This window comes from Hippoglossus hippoglossus, chromosome 5, assembly GCF_009819705.1.
Source record: "Hippoglossus hippoglossus isolate fHipHip1 chromosome 5, fHipHip1.pri, whole genome shotgun sequence".
Lineage (NCBI taxonomy): Eukaryota > Metazoa > Chordata > Actinopteri > Pleuronectiformes > Pleuronectidae > Hippoglossus > Hippoglossus hippoglossus.
In genome coordinates this window covers 25,598,883-25,614,313 of record NC_047155.1, presented here as the reverse complement: position 1 = coordinate 25,614,313, position 15,431 = coordinate 25,598,883, and the positions used below count along the sequence as shown (strand labels likewise).

Below are 15,431 nucleotides of genomic sequence, written 5' to 3'. Positions count from 1 at the left end.
GTACAGCTCACCACTGGCTGAGAAAGATAAAAGAAAAGACAAAAATCAATATCTCATGTTTTGGTTGTTGGTTTGTCTTCACTTTCTCTAACGTGTGAGCTGCAAATTTCCTTCCAGCTCACGTTTCTCTCTGTCGGAGTGTGGCAAGGAAAGAGGGCTCACATATCATCATCGCTCTGATGATTTTTGCCAGTCTCCATGTCATTTTCAAACTGAAAATATGAAACAGATTTATCGCATGCTAATGTTACAAATCAAATCATTCATCTGAGGAAGAAAGGTGGACATATTCTGCAATCCATTACTGTCTTACAGACGGCTATAATCGTAATCATAATAATAATAATCAATCATAATAGAGTGTAGAATTGGATTGCGCCCAAATTATTGAGAAACTCCATCAATCTGATCAACTGTCATCGTCAGAATTTACAAAGTGTCACTTGATTCTTCAGATTGGTGATATTAAATCATAAATCAGTTGCATTATTCTACCCCAATCCCACCTGGATAGAAAGCTAAGCGGTGTTGGAAACACACTGGTTCCCCTTACTGTGAAACCCCCATCAGGCAATGAGCAGCCACACACCACAGCTCAGAGCCTGACAGTCAGATTTGCTTCTTTCATTTCACTGTTGGTATCATTAGCACGCCTGCACGCGTTGGGCACTGGAATGAAAGGAATTTCAACTGAATAGACGCGACAGCTTTCATCATTTCCCACCTTTTCATCTGAGTCAAGCTCTTGCTTATATTGGATTAAGCGGGCATGAGAGGGGGTGTTGCGTAGCTCTCAGTGTGTGAATGTACCTCACTGGCGAGTAACAATCATATCAAGATCTGATTGAACTTGGTGAGTGTGGGAAAAAATATTAGGCGGCTCCAAACATGTGGACCCGCTTTGGCAGGCTCTGAAACGCATCTTTTATTGGACATGTAACAACATTATTCCACGACATTTAAATACATTCTTGTTGAAATTCAAGGTGTTTAGTGTTGCAACACACTCTCAGTTGGTCAATGGGTGGCTGCTGCTATGCTGAAAACCTGCTCATCATACAAATTGCATGATTCTCTTGTCCTGCCACCGCTAATTCTAACAAATGAACCTGGCTCTATATGTTGTTTTCGTTGAAGTAAGCTCACCTCTTTGCCGTCCTGTTGTTGTATGCTACTTGGCTGTAGAGTGGTGCTTGAAATCTGGGCCTGACTCCATTGGGACCTGACAGGATCTCCACATCTATTGACTTGGGTGTCAGTTATTACAACATTGAAAATCCTGATTATGAGCCACTTTGAGCAAATTGTTAGCACATTTTGGCTGTACTCATATTTGGACTCTCACCGAGCAGTACACCAGGATCCCAGTTTGTACTCAGAACAAACTAAGCTCATGTTTTCCAGGCCTGTTTCAAGCTCTGCTGCCTTGATTTCTGTCTGTGTGATGGCCTGTTAGTCCACTGTCAGCTTGTTTTAACCCTCAGATGCTCTTTCTGCTCTCTCCTCTGCTTCCCTCTGCAGGAGCCTGTCTCCACTCCTGCCATTTATGAAGAGCCGTTTGCTGATTTCAAGGTTATTCATTTGTATTTAAACCCCGCCTTCCTCCTCTCCACACCATCAACTCCTTACCCCTGTGCATCCCTCACGGTTAGGGTTAGGGTCGGGCGTTAGGGTTAGGGTTCTGCCATTTGCTGAGGTCAAGGTTTTTCATTTGTATTTAAACCCACCTCCTCTCTACACCATCAACTCTTTAGCCCTGTGCATGTCTCACAGTACGGGTTTGAAGCATTTGCTGATTTTAAGGTTATTATTTTGTATTTAAACCACCTCCTCTTCTCCACTCCATCTCTTTTCCTCACTGCATGCCTCCTCACTGCCTGCACCAGCTTCTCCTGACAAGGTATACAAAGAAGTAGCCAAAAGCCATAAAGGATGGAGTGCTACTTTTTACTGGCTACTCAGTGGCCCTCATCCATCACCATGATGAATTTGAAGTGAATGTGTGGGTTGAAAAACAGAATCCCTTGTGCTTGGCTGTAGCTGGCATGATCCAGTTTTTACTGTGATCTAATTAGCAAGTGTACTTGTAATTAATGTAAGTGGTTTTGCTGTCGACTGGATGCCTCAGTGGCTTCATTGTAATTCAATGGCTCCCAACTCTTTTTGGCTCATGACCCTTTAAAACAGAGTTGGATATTTCAAACTTGCTTTTTTACCGTGTTTTATTTAAATGCTTCTAGAGTCACGTTGCCTACAGAGGGAGAAGTGACTAAAGCATAGAAGTTGAGCTGAATGGATTAAAGTTTTCAGGCTGGCTTGTGACAACCTAACAGATAGAAAGGTTTTGGTATAATGCATTTTATGCTTTTTAGGTTGGTTGTCCCTCTACTCATCATCCCAGTCCCTCATGACTGCATGCCATTTCTATTGTTTTGGATGCATTTCATGTATAATGCAACGTCTTTCATTTTGGATCCACCAAGAAACCCAGCGAACACACTTCCTGTAAACATAAGGATGATGCTTTCATCCTGTTCAATGTACCATCTTCATCATCCATCCATCTACAGTCATGTTAGATTTATAATCCTGTGTCTGTACCCAGAGGGAATTTGTGGACAGGAGGCCCCAGCCGGGCATAGTCCCCGATGAAGAGCTGGAGCGTGACACTGTGGCCTGCATGAGGGAAAGCCACCTGGGCATCGAGCGGAAGTGCTCTAGCATGACGGTCAGCTCCACCTCCAGCCTTGAGGCTGAGGTTGACTTCACCATCATCACAGATCTCCACTCTGGCGTGGAGGACTTCTCTAAAGGCATTTCGGAGCTGGGGGAGAGGGAGCGACAACCCGAGGTGGGCCGGGAGGACTTTGAGGAGACCTCCAGGTTCTACTCTGCCCGTCTGATGGGCTCCCGCGACAAGTCTCCCATAGAGGAGAAGCTTCCTGAGGCGGCAACACATCATGAGGTAGACAGATGAACGTGTTCCTTCATCATCACCATCACCCACTGGATTCACCCTGCTTGGTTGGACTCGATGCCATAACTCCCTCCTCTTTAGTTTTTATTTTTTTATATTTTTCCTTCGACCATTTCCCATTGTTTGAATTCACTTGTATTTCGTTCATGTTTACTTTTGTTGACATGTTTTATTCTCTGTTGATGCATACATTTTAATTCTTCACCCATTTAATATTTGCCAGTTGCGCAATTGTTGCTTTGAATTCCTCTGCAGCTGCTGCACTATTCGCATTTGTCATAAACTGGAACAATCCAATAAAAAAATGATGTCAGCATGTGTTTCTTTCAAGTCAGTAGGATTCAAATGCTTTTATTTTGAAGAATATGCTCATACATAACATGTCGAGTTCTTCTGAGGTCTTACTGTGAAAAACAATAGTTTGATGCTGTTTGACGTTACTGTACTGTCTGTGTCTCTCACAGCCTCCTGTGGCGAAGAAAGACGCCAGTGCTGTGAATGCAGCCCATATTCTGAAGAGGACCGACTCCAAGTCTGAGACACAAACTAATGGATCAGAGGTCCATCCCAACACCGTCAATGTCTCCTCACAGGTACACAAAATCAATATCTTTGAAATTAGAAATATTTTCTAGAAAGGATTGTCTTAAACATCTAATAAAGATAACAAGCATTCAGTACCCATTCATCAAAAAAAAAACATGGCCACCTTAGAAAGGACCCCCTCCCGATGTAAAAATAAAAGGGTCCCTTCTTGCTCAAAGAAAACAACAATTCGTACAATTCAGATGATTTCAAACTAGTGGAAACGCCACTAGGATTATTTTATATTCAATATAAATCTGCCAAAGATCCCTTTCACCTAAATCTTGCACACTGAACCTTTAATTGGTGTTGGTAGGTGGATTTAGCTTTCTTTGGACAGCAACAGGCTAGCTATTTCCCCTTGTTTCCACTCTTTATGCTAAGCTAAGTTAACTAGCTGAGTAGTATTAGTTTATTTGTCTAACTCTCCCAAAATGTCAAACTTATTTATTATGTAGCTTGATAATTTTAAAATCTTTTATACACTGTTGGATTTATTATATACCTTACACCTCTATGTTTGTGATTCGCCTGTTTCTTTGAGTCTCAGTCCCAGTCTTATAAATCGATCAGTTTTTTATCTTGACTGAAAGTATTGGTAGAAAAGTCAAGTGAGGACACCACTCATCATAGGGTCAGTCCCATCAGTCACTCATCAAATGGACTAACAGTGAAGACGTTAATATCCCTAGAGAGCTCTGGACTTAGTCTTGATTAGAGGAGAAAGCATTTTCTTTTGGCTTCAGTGACACCACGGCCATTTCCCCCAGACACAGATGACATAATTGCATCATTATGGAGTGATTTAAGTATTGACAGTGAATTAATGAGGATGATGAAAGCAGGTGTGAATTCCATTCATCTTCGGAGGCAAAGATTTGAGTGCTTTCGGGCTGTCCCACAGGTGCCTTATTAAAATGTAATCATGGCTGGGTTCTTTAGCCGCTCAGCTAATGGTGTGGATGAACTCAATCAATGATGTAGGGAGCAGGCCTTTGAAGTGCCAGAGCAGTGTTGAGTCGAATTTTCAAAGATGTCAGTGCGAGAGCCACAGTGGTGTGTGTGTGTGTGTGTGTGTGTGTGTGTGTGTGTGTGTGTGTGTGTGTGTGTGTGTGTGTGTGTGTGTGTGTGTGTGTGTGTGTGTGTGTGTGTGTGTGTGTGTGTGTGTGTGTGTGTGTGTGTGTGTGTGTGGTCTTGGTATTATAGTATTACTGCTGTTGGATGTCTTCCTTATGGAGAAAAAGAGCAAGTCATCATAATGTAAATCATACAGTTTTAAGCTGAAGACATGTTTTATGGTTTGGGCGAGGTTAGGTTTAGGTTTAGGTTTAGTTAAGGTGAAGTAAGGTTAGGTTTAGGTCACCGCTACTGTCTGTCAGGCAAGTAAAAGTTATGGTGTCCGGGAAATGTGAGTCAGAAGTTGTGTCCTAAGTTAGCGCCTGCCTTTGAAGACTGATTGGGTCACAGCTAGGCTGTCCCATTTATAAGGCTTCTTCAAGTCGGGCCGACAAATGCATCCTTTCAACAAAGCAACAAAGGCTTTAACGAATGGTAAACTGTCTTTATTTATATCGCACTTTTCTAGTCTTGATGACCACTCCAAGAGCTTTACTGTGCAGTTTTGCCATTCACCCATTCCACACACATTCATACAGTGCATCCATGTGCAGCACTTTTTCTAGCACACATCACTCACACACTGCCAGTTCTGCAGTCAGGGGCAAGTCAAGTATTTAGCACAAGGACACTTTGGGACGTGGAATGTTAGAGACTGGGAACAAACTCCCAACCTTCTGGTGAGTGGACCACCCGCTCAACCTCCTGAGTTGTATATGTGGATCCCTCTCAGGCCAACCTATCCCAGGATTCATACAGGTACTTTTTCGTTGTGTCCAACTGCAGCTCTGTTGCTAGGCGACAGCAGTAAGGGCGGGGCAAGCTGGTGACGCAAAACAAAAAATCCTCTGTAGACCAGATCATCTCATTTTGGTTCGGCCTTCATGGTCAATGCAGCCCACTGCTCCTGAACTGGGACAAAACTAATGTAGTGTCCTCTGAAGTCATGCAGACACAGTGTGTGTGTGTGTGTGTGTGTGTGTGTGTGTGTGTGCGTGTGTTTGTATGTGTGTGGGTGGGGGTCCTGTACTTATATATTTGTGAGGACTATTTTAAGCATAGATCCTACAGAGTGAGGACATTTTTGGAAAGTGGGGACATTTTGACCGGTCCTCACTTTTTCAATGGGCTGTGCTAGGTTTAAGACTTTGTTTTAGAGTTATGGTTAGAAGTAGGTTTAGGTTAGGATTGGTGTGTGTGTGGTCTTGATATTACTAGTATTACTGTTTTGGGGACCTGAATCTGTTTACACTGTCGCAAATCATAATAATGTCAATCATTAAATTTCAAGTTGAAGACAATGGGTCAGGGTAAGACTAAGGTAAAGTGTGTGTGCGTGTGTGTGTGTGTGTGTGTGTGTGTGTGTGTGTGTGTGTGTGTCTGTGTGTGTGTGTGTGTGTGTGTGTGTGTGTGTGTACAGTAAATGGAGGTTACGTCATCTTTAAGCAGACAAAGAGTTCAGCACTGTCCTCGTTGTTCCAGCAGAGGGCGACATATTACATCTGTTGAGTGTCTGTAACTGCATAACCCTAACCCCTAACCCTAATTCACCATGATCATGAAGTGTTTAACAGCAATAATCTACTTCCCTTCCCTGACCCTAATTCATGTAAATTCTGACTGACTTTTAAATGCTAATTAAATATAGGTAATATCATGATCCAATAATAATTCTGAAATAATATAATTCATAATTAATATGATAATTGATCAAAGCTCTAAAATATGTTTGATTAAATGTCAGGGCAGTGTGACCAAGTCTGACTAAAGTAAGAGTTCATACATCAAATATATATAAAATAATCCTTCTATATAGCAGTTTCTTTAAAGCAGCATTTCTTTAGTTGGTTTGTATCAAGCTGTCAACACAACACTGACATACTGCCAACTTATAAACTTTCTTCATCTGGAGTTGTGACACTTAATAATTGTAATGCTAAATCCACAACTATATTCACCAGCTTGTATTATATTTTCTGGATGAAAAAAAAACAGCTGATCTTTCTATTATTCATATTTTATTAAATTCCTTCAAAGTCCTCACTACATATATCGTATGAGTCTGGACAGAAATGGAGATTAACTGCAGCTTGACTGGTTGGCTGAGGCGTTTAACCATTTCTATTTGGAGCTAGACTGAAATGCAATATATCTTGGTCTTTTCTTTGATTATTCGTAAACTTTTTTTTATATCCTTCTTTTGTGAGTCCTCCAAAGTGATCTTTCTTTATATACACATACTTACTTAATATTTTAAAATGTTCAAAGACTATGAGCATAAATCTCAATACTGTTTCTCTTTGTCCTTCAGAACTTTGGAGCCGTCAGCCCACTGGAGGCTCCTGCTGCCCTTAAAGAAAATGGCTCCCCTGTAAGTGTCTATATTGAGGGAATACATCAGTCTGACAGTGTGGGTGGCGGTGGTGGCAGAATAAGAAACTCCAGTCATTGTGCTGTCCTCACTCTTCTTTTCCAGCATTGACCTTTACTTGATATCCCTCAGGAAAAGCATGACAATGAATATTGTTAGAGAGGATTGTATCTGCAGGCTGGTCCATCTGTGTGGGCCAAATGCTGAAATGATGTAATCGCCCCAATACTGACATTCAGGGATAATGACTCACTTTTATAAAACAAAGAATGTATGAACGAGTAGATGAATACATACACTTTTATTTCCTGTCAGCAGGTGAAATTAAATGTTTAAAGGAAAAATCCACATTATAAACTGCAAAAGTGTCTTCAAGAAAAAAGGCCTATTAAAAACCAAAGTGCGTTATGGAAAATGAAGTTGGAATTTGACCTATACCCTAAGGAGTGTCCCTTTAGTGCAGGGGTAGTTGTATCTGTCAGACTTTTCTTCTTGGTGTATAAAGAGTGAGGAAGAGTCCGACACACAACATGTTAGTGAATTATTGTGTCCAAGGCTTTCTACCACATTGCACATGGGCGGCTGTGGCTCAGGAGGTAGATCTGACCAGAAGGTCAGTGGTTCAATACCAGTCCGTATGCCGAAGTGTCCTTGGGCAAGACATTGCTCCTGACAGCTGTGCCGACAGTGTGTGAATGGTGTGCAATAGAATAAGTATAATACATAGTATGAATGGTTGGTGGATAAGATGAGAAAAGCACTATATAAAAAGCATTGGCAATCCAAATCTAAACAAAATCCTGATACAACATTTCTCAAAGGGTCAGTCCCCCATCACCCCCTCGCTATAGCTGTGTGTTTGTGAACCTGAAAACCTTTCATCATGTTGACAGAGTAAAACGAGCTGATTGTCCAGAGCGATGCTAACAACCGTGTTTATGCACACATTCCCATTTGTAGGCATCAGACTAAACCACATGCTGTGCCTGTTCATGTGTGTGACTCTGCTCTAATAATTGCGCTGCAGGTCAAAGCCAGCACCCAGGGGAGGGAGACCGTCGTGTCCCCGGTGACCATCACCGCTGAGAACGTCACCTCGGCAACCACAACTCAAGTTACCAAGGTAACAGTTTAACTGTTCCCATGCTTACAGTTTCATACCAGGGTCTTGGATTCACCACATCTGTTAGATGATATTTATTTAATGTGAGTAGATAAAGGCAAATAAAAGGGACTGACGTGAATAGTTCTTTTTTTATAGACTTATAAATAATAAATTAAAATACATTTTACATTTATTTGCCACACAGTGTAATGTGGTAATCTTAGAAATCCCAGCAGGCTTTGCATGAGTACCAATACAATTTTGTAAATACAACTTCACTGAGAAATGATCTAGTGCACAAAAGATGAATTTGATGCTTCTGAAAGAAACACCACAGTCAAAAGGTCCTTGCAACTAAGTTAGAAATAAGAAGATAATTAAAATTATTATAAAACAGAATTGTTAATGATAGTGAATAATCTTATGAGTGGTTCAGTTGATTAGTTTCTCTGTGTGTTCTGCAGACTGTGAAAGGAGGCTACTCAGAGACCAGAATCGAGAAAAGGATTATCATCACAGGAGATGATGACGTGGACCAACATCAGGTGAGAGGAGCAGCACAGAAACACTGCAGCACAGCCTCCGTGTCTACAGTAATCCATAAAACACGAGAAGCTAATGTGTAAGGTTTATGAGCCATGTGCGGATGCTTCGTGTCCCCAGGCCCTCGCCATGGCGATCCAGGAGGCCAAGCAGCAGCACCCCGACATGCTGGTGACGAAAGCAGTGGTCATCAGGGAAACCGAGTCGCCCACCGAGGATATGCAGCAGAGGGCAGAGGTGTGTCTGTCTGCTCATGTGATCAGTGCTGGTTACAAGGTTACTCTGCTTGTGCTATATTTACAGGGATATTAAAAAAACAACTCAGACTTAAATGCCTGCAAAGAGATACAACACTACAGACGATGGATTTTGCATCATAGAGAAGCAAATCGGTGCATGTTTATTTGTGATTGAGGGTAAAGGGCAGAGGATATCGCACCTTCTTAAGCCCTATAAAGGAAACTGTGGTTTGTGAATATGGGCTATAAGAGTTGATTGATTGATGACTGTTCTCTGTGTTGTCTCATTGCAGTCCTGATCGGTAAAGATGGCCCCTGAGACGGGGAGACACAAGAGGGATCCTCCAGCTGTGTGTGTCTCCTGCCCCACCTTGCAGTACGCCACCAAGAGGACTATCTACTAAGAACAGACTGCGTTCCATGAGGCAGTCAGCTTCACTCCTGTCCCTTTAGACAAACCAACTGTGACCTGGCCTCCTGGCCCCCCGTCCCCTCCCTCCACCTCCCTACAGCACAGGAAACGTCTTCTACTGGATAGTTTACGACTCGGAGTGATGGAGGACTGAAAGAGAAACACCATTCACAGCTGTAACCATTTGATTTCACCTCTATTTAGAGTCATTGTATGAAACTTTACTTGCATATTATTTAATCTAACACGTTTTTTGACTCATGTGAACCCTCAGGATCATTTTTAATAATTTGACTTTTTACCCCCAAACTCCATGGCCCCTTTTTCCTTCCCTTAAAAAAAAGGTCTTTCTATTTTAAAGTCAAATTTCTTCTCTGTGCTACTGTCGCATATGAAATGTATATACGAGCAGAGAATGATTGGGTGAAAGTATAGGGGGGGGGGGGGCAGTGCTGGTGATGGGGGGTGGGCTGCTGAGGATGGTGCCGAGTGGCAAACGGCAGCCTTTTAGCTCGACGTCGCCACCTCTTGGCTGTGACACCTTCAATATAATCAACAGCTGTCTTATTGGCTTTTTACATTTTTATCTATAGAGAATCTAATTTATGTCCAGTGTTTGCTTGTTTATGAAATATGTATAATACCAGATGATTATAATCTGCATGATTCAATACAGAAAATAGCTGAGGGAATGAAAAAAAATACACGGACACGGCTCTGACGTGACGAGCATCTGGGGAGACACTGGCCAAACCTAAAATGCTGGTGGGCACAGAACTCATGTTGCCGGACTTCACTGAGGAACATGAGGACGGATCAGTTGGCAGCTGGAACTCCTCCTCAGGCCCAGACTCCGACACGCAAACATCGCTGTCCTCGCTCCGTTTTTTTCCCCGCCACCTCTCCGTTACAGTTTTCATCACTGTGTCAACTCGCCATCAACATAAAGAAACGCTGGGCGCACGTTTTGGGCACAGCCATGAAGATTTGTAGAGAAATTTTAATATGAATAATGTTTCATCTGATAAGTTTCAGAAATGTGTTGATATGTTTTCCTACTTGGTTTCACTGACTTCCACCATGATAACAGAGTTTTTGTTATCCTTGTGATTTTGGACGTTTCGGTCGTCACGTGTGAACCTGCAGGACAACATCACTCTAATGATAACTCAAGTCCCCTCAAGTGTTAGGTCCTACAACTTTATAAGAAGTCAATTGGAACACAATTAAAGTCATTCCAGTTTGTTAGATTGTTAGATTGTTAGATTGTGATGCATTTAAGAGAAATCCAGTGAATTAGAGGACTAACTTCTGGTCACGTTGCTGTGCCTGAGGTATGTGGAATCTGTGGGTTGATTCCAAATCTTACTGATATCCTTATCAATAATCAATACTAGCATCATATCCATACCTGGAATCTGTTATAATTAGTTGTTTGCCCACTTGTAGGCACTGCAACAATCTGTGAGCTCAGCATTGATGCATCAGCATTTGTTTAGCAAACCTTAAATAAAAAAAGATTCTCCACTTTTCAATGTGCACGTTCACAAACACTTCCTGAAACGTTCAATACCACGAGATTAACATGGGTTATTGTTTTGTTGTTGTTCTGTTGGATGAACCCTTTTTAAGTTATGCTGTAGGAGTTTGTAATTGTATTTATAGGAGTGGTGAGTGTGAGGCCTGTGCTTTTCCTCCTCGTTTCCCTCGCAGACAAAGCCCAGACTCAGACCGACACACACCATTTAAATCCACAGGACCCGCTGTCGGTCACATATATAACCTGGATGACCTTTAATACTATACTATGCATCACTTATCACACATGAGAATCTCTGTGATGGAGCCTGTTAGCCGTGTTGCTGTCATTGTTAACTTTGTGCTACTGTTAGCCCCCCGGAGCAGTGAGGCGCACTGCTTGTGAGAATTGCAATAAGCAGCCATTACTCTTATCCCGAGTCCTCTAAAGGGAGAAAACTGTGAACTTGTCATGCGAACCGAAGGCGTAACCAAAACCTATAACAGACTTAGTGATATTCAAAGGAGCTTCTCCAACACTTGGCTTTCCATGGCTTTGTCGCCCTCCTCGTCTAAACCCCCCCCCCCCCATCCCCTGACTTGAAACTGTCGACCTGCTGTTGATGTGTCCGCGGAAACAAGAGATTCCCACACTGATGTATATTCTATTTTTTGCTCTATTTTATCTCATCTGGTCTTATGACACTGGACTGTTGTGAGGGCACTAGCTTGCCATGATAGCAGCACATATACTGTAAACTGTTGGGGGGGTTAAAAATAAAACGGCCTATCTTCCCTGCAGTACTGGACATACATTGGAAGAGAAACACCTGTAGCCAGCAGGAGAGACGTGGTGCACTGTGGGTGAGGTGGTGAGTTGAAGGATGGAGGACCTGTACTTGTATACATTTATATATAAATATCCATACTTGTGTGTGTTATTCTGTAAAGTATGTAGAAACTGTTAGGGAGCAGGGATGTGTTGGGAGGTTCAAGGGATGAGGCAGTGAAAGTAGAAAAGCGAAGGACAGCAGAGCAATAGAAACGTCACATGAGCGGGTGCCTTATGTTGGGAGTGGTGGTTATGGGAGTCGCAGTTGCCAGTGCTCAGCTGAAAGTGCTGTTAATCACCACGAGGCAGATGTGGAGACGACCTCTGCTGTCAGTCCGAGGTGAGGAGGTGATTTAGAGTCTTGTAAAGAAAGTGACACTGAGTGCAGTGGAGGAGTCGGCTCTCTGAATCTGGACTGCTCCTCCACCATGAGACGAAGACATTTATCGGCCCCATTAACGTAGAAAACCAGCGCAGTGCCCATAGAGCTTAATTTATTTCTTTTTTAGATTTCTTACTTGAGTTTTTTTATTTTTCTGTGAAGAGCATCAAGCTGCTCCGCTGTTTAACCTCCACCTTCAACTCTCCACTGCCTTTTGCTCTACATTCCCCTAGTGCTTGGTGGTGTGTATTTGCTGTATTCGCATTCAGCCTAAATGGAAAACATACATGCATAAATAAATGTCTCAGTATGATTCAAACACTGTCTCTGATTCTGTGGGATTTCATGTTGAACACTAAAATATAATGAGGAGTGAAACTTTGGGATTTTTTTTTTTTTAATCCGTTTTATTTTTAATTAAACATTTTCATACACTGATAATTCATGACAGGAAATAATATGTACCTCTGATGGAGTAATGAGTGGTGTTGCTGCACTGCCATCTCGTGTTAGAATTCAGTATGTGTCACTAAGGTACAGACTCATGGTATTTGTGTGCTCTTAGCGCCACCTAGTGCATTTCCTACTGCAACTGTTTCACTCAACATATCAAAATGATTTTACACTGAAATTCTTATTTTACCCCAAATGAGATGTGGGTGCTTTCCAAGCATAAAAGATCTGTCAAATTGAATTATGGCAAATGTAGGCTAGGGGGATATTGGAGCTTGAACCATAAAGCGGCCAGAAATCTGGATCGCTCAGCCACTGATGCTTCGATTTTGACTAATCAGTTTTTTTTTTGCAAAACTATCACAATATGAACACGCACCATTTAAAATACATTCACCCTTCATACGGTGCACAGGTAACATCTTACACGACAAAGTACAACAGCTCGGCCATAACTTCTACCAACAAAGATAATGTGTGTCAGGGTGATATTAATCTAACTTTATATAAACTATATAAGTTTGCAGTGATGTTGAAATCAAAACATTTTTATCAACTTAGAAAGTGTTGCGTGTACCTAATAAAGTGGCCAATGAGTGTATTTGGAATGCTACACATGACGTATATGTGCTGAGAAGGACCAGAAGAGCTCTGTGTCGTTGTATAAATCAATAATCTTTATTAACACAGTATAAACAACAAACAGCAACAGAGGAGACCCTCATGAAGAGCATATACGGACAGTAGGCCTAGTGCATCTGAGAGGGGCTGACTGAGACAGAAGCAAAGACACGGGGCTGACTATGGGTCAGTTTCATGGTGCACACACACAGTATACACAGATTGGATGTATGAACCTGGCATGTCCCCGAAGCCATTCAGTTGGTTTGCATGATGGACAGAGGAGAGAGGAAAAGTACAGTCATGCTGAGCAACAGTTACAGCTACTGTATGAAACAAGAGTTATTACATAAAAACCAAGTAAATCATCTCTTTAGAAAGGTTCTTTTATATAAATGATTTGAAGTGTACAAAACAGTATATTACACGCTTCTTGATGCATGATTCCGAGCAAGACCCAGTAGCCTACAGTACACTTCCCTTCAAAGTACTACAAACTACTACAGCAGTCCCACATGGCATCAGGACACTATGGAAAAAGGAAAAAAGATCAGCAGCATTGTCTTTTTATTAAGAACACACACCTATAAAAATGCTCCAGGCCTCATATATCACCAATATCCCATGCGAAACAGCAGAACGCCATTAAGACTAATCTTAGGATGCTGCCCCCGCCCCCCCCCCCCCCCCTGACCACGGACAGTTTCTATCGACACAGCAGCATGTAAACATCACAGCGGCTGCTTCATAAGTCTATGCTTCAAATGTTTTTTGATTTACATATGGTAAGTTAAGGCTCTTGAAGGACCTGAGGATTTTGAACATATGATGAGGCACACAGAAGGCAAAGAATAGCTCTAGACACAGGGCTCACCGAAAAGAATGAGGAGCATGATACGGCCACGAGGGTCCGGCCGGCCACTAGTGCAGTTCCACGGCTAAGGTAGAGGAACCAAGGGGGAGACGCTCTCCATCGACAGCATGGTGCTATTTCGGGTTAAAAGGTCGGTGGCGAACGCATTAGTGGCTTTCAGGACTTCATCAACTTACCCCAGAGGACTGGCGCCAAATATATGGCATCCTAACGCGTTGACATAATCAAAACAGACAAATATTGTTTCTTTGCTGCATTTTCTGTAGATTCACGACACATAAAAAGGGAAAACAAACCTTCCTGGAAACTTTGGCTGCCTGACTAACATTAGCATGTGCCGTCTAGAGACGTGAATTTAGATGCGTATCCTCTTTTCACATAAGACGAGCGATGATGACAAACCCCAGACAGGTCAGTGCAGTCCTTTGAGTGAGATATTGCAGAAACAGAAATGCAGAGGTGTAACATGAAAAACAACAACAAAGAAAACTACTCTGGTCTTTTACAACCAAAGGTACGAGTCTAAACTTACTGTGGTAGACAAAAGATTCACTGTCAAATCACATTCTTAAGCTCCCGACGGGAAAATTGGATGATTTAATTTGCCACGCGCCTAACTGTTCTCGTCCCATGGACCCAGACTGACTGAAATGTATTAAGAAAAACAAAATCTATAAAAGCTCAACATGTCATACAAAAAGATGCATATAAGACATTTTTTCTCTTTACCTTTTTTCTTATGAAAGCTGCTTTGGTAACAACATAGTCACAACATGGGCGGATTTTCCGTTACTTAGCCTGGGTGCTGAAGGGGACTCCTTCCCTGACATCTCAACGGCAATCTTTTTTCATTTTTTTTTTCTTTTTCTTTTTTTATCATCAGCATCTCCCTTCTGCCTCTAAAATCTAAATGAATGGATCCAGTTACACCAGAGTGGGCTGTGTTTGCATTCCGCTGAGGAGCTGTCTCCACATCAGAAGCAACGCCTGCTGGGAGCCGTTTGTCATAAAGATGTCCGAGCTGTGAAAGACAGCGCTATTGTACTGAGCGCTGACAGAGTGGAGACCTTGGACGCTGAGCCGACTGCGTTGGGGCCTGCAAAGTTATTGAAAAGAACAAGGCTGTTAGTCTGATTGCTGTGAAAAGAAACCGGGGAAAAATAAAGGATCACGAGGCATTTCATTTCATTAATCAACTGCCTCTCCAGCCTGCTTTAGTGATCACGAGCTGCACAACATGCAATTCAAAAGATATTTCAGAGTCAATGCTCGAGCTGTGGAATGAGATTTTCATAATATTTTAAATAAATTGCTCCACCCTTTATCCAATGCCAACATTGTACTGTCACATAGAGGCCATAATTGCACAAATGCTTCATGTAGCACATTATTTTCCTTCTCTC

General features: G+C 42.1%; 2 protein-coding genes across 10 annotated transcripts in view; one reads left to right on the top strand and one right to left on the bottom strand.

Annotated features, from left to right (window-relative positions):
* Positions 1-12,399, top strand: part of LOC117761318 (band 4.1-like protein 1) — a 77,604-nt gene extending 65,205 nt beyond the window's left edge. For all 7 annotated transcript variants that reach the window (XM_034585080.1, XM_034585077.1, XM_034585081.1 and 4 more), the window contains 8 exons: positions 1,522-1,572; positions 2,606-2,965; positions 3,442-3,570; positions 6,990-7,049; positions 8,077-8,172; positions 8,619-8,699; positions 8,818-8,934; positions 9,230-12,399. In XM_034585080.1, coding sequence (XP_034440971.1) covers positions 1,522-1,572; positions 2,606-2,965; positions 3,442-3,570; positions 6,990-7,049; positions 8,077-8,172; positions 8,619-8,699; positions 8,818-8,934; positions 9,230-9,235 — 900 coding nt within the window. In that variant the 3' untranslated portion in view covers positions 9,236-12,399. The remainder of the gene's footprint in view (positions 1-1,521; positions 1,573-2,605; positions 2,966-3,441; positions 3,571-6,989; positions 7,050-8,076; positions 8,173-8,618; positions 8,700-8,817; positions 8,935-9,229) is intronic.
* Positions 12,400-13,192: 793 nt separating this feature from the next.
* The window catches only part of cntn4 (contactin 4), a 153,836-nt gene continuing 151,597 nt past the window's right edge, over positions 13,193-15,431 (bottom strand). For all 3 annotated transcript variants that reach the window (XM_034585918.1, XM_034585917.1, XM_034585919.1), the window contains exon 23: positions 13,193-15,124. In XM_034585918.1, coding sequence (XP_034441809.1) covers positions 15,033-15,124 — 92 coding nt within the window. In that variant the 3' untranslated portion in view covers positions 13,193-15,032. The remainder of the gene's footprint in view (positions 15,125-15,431) is intronic.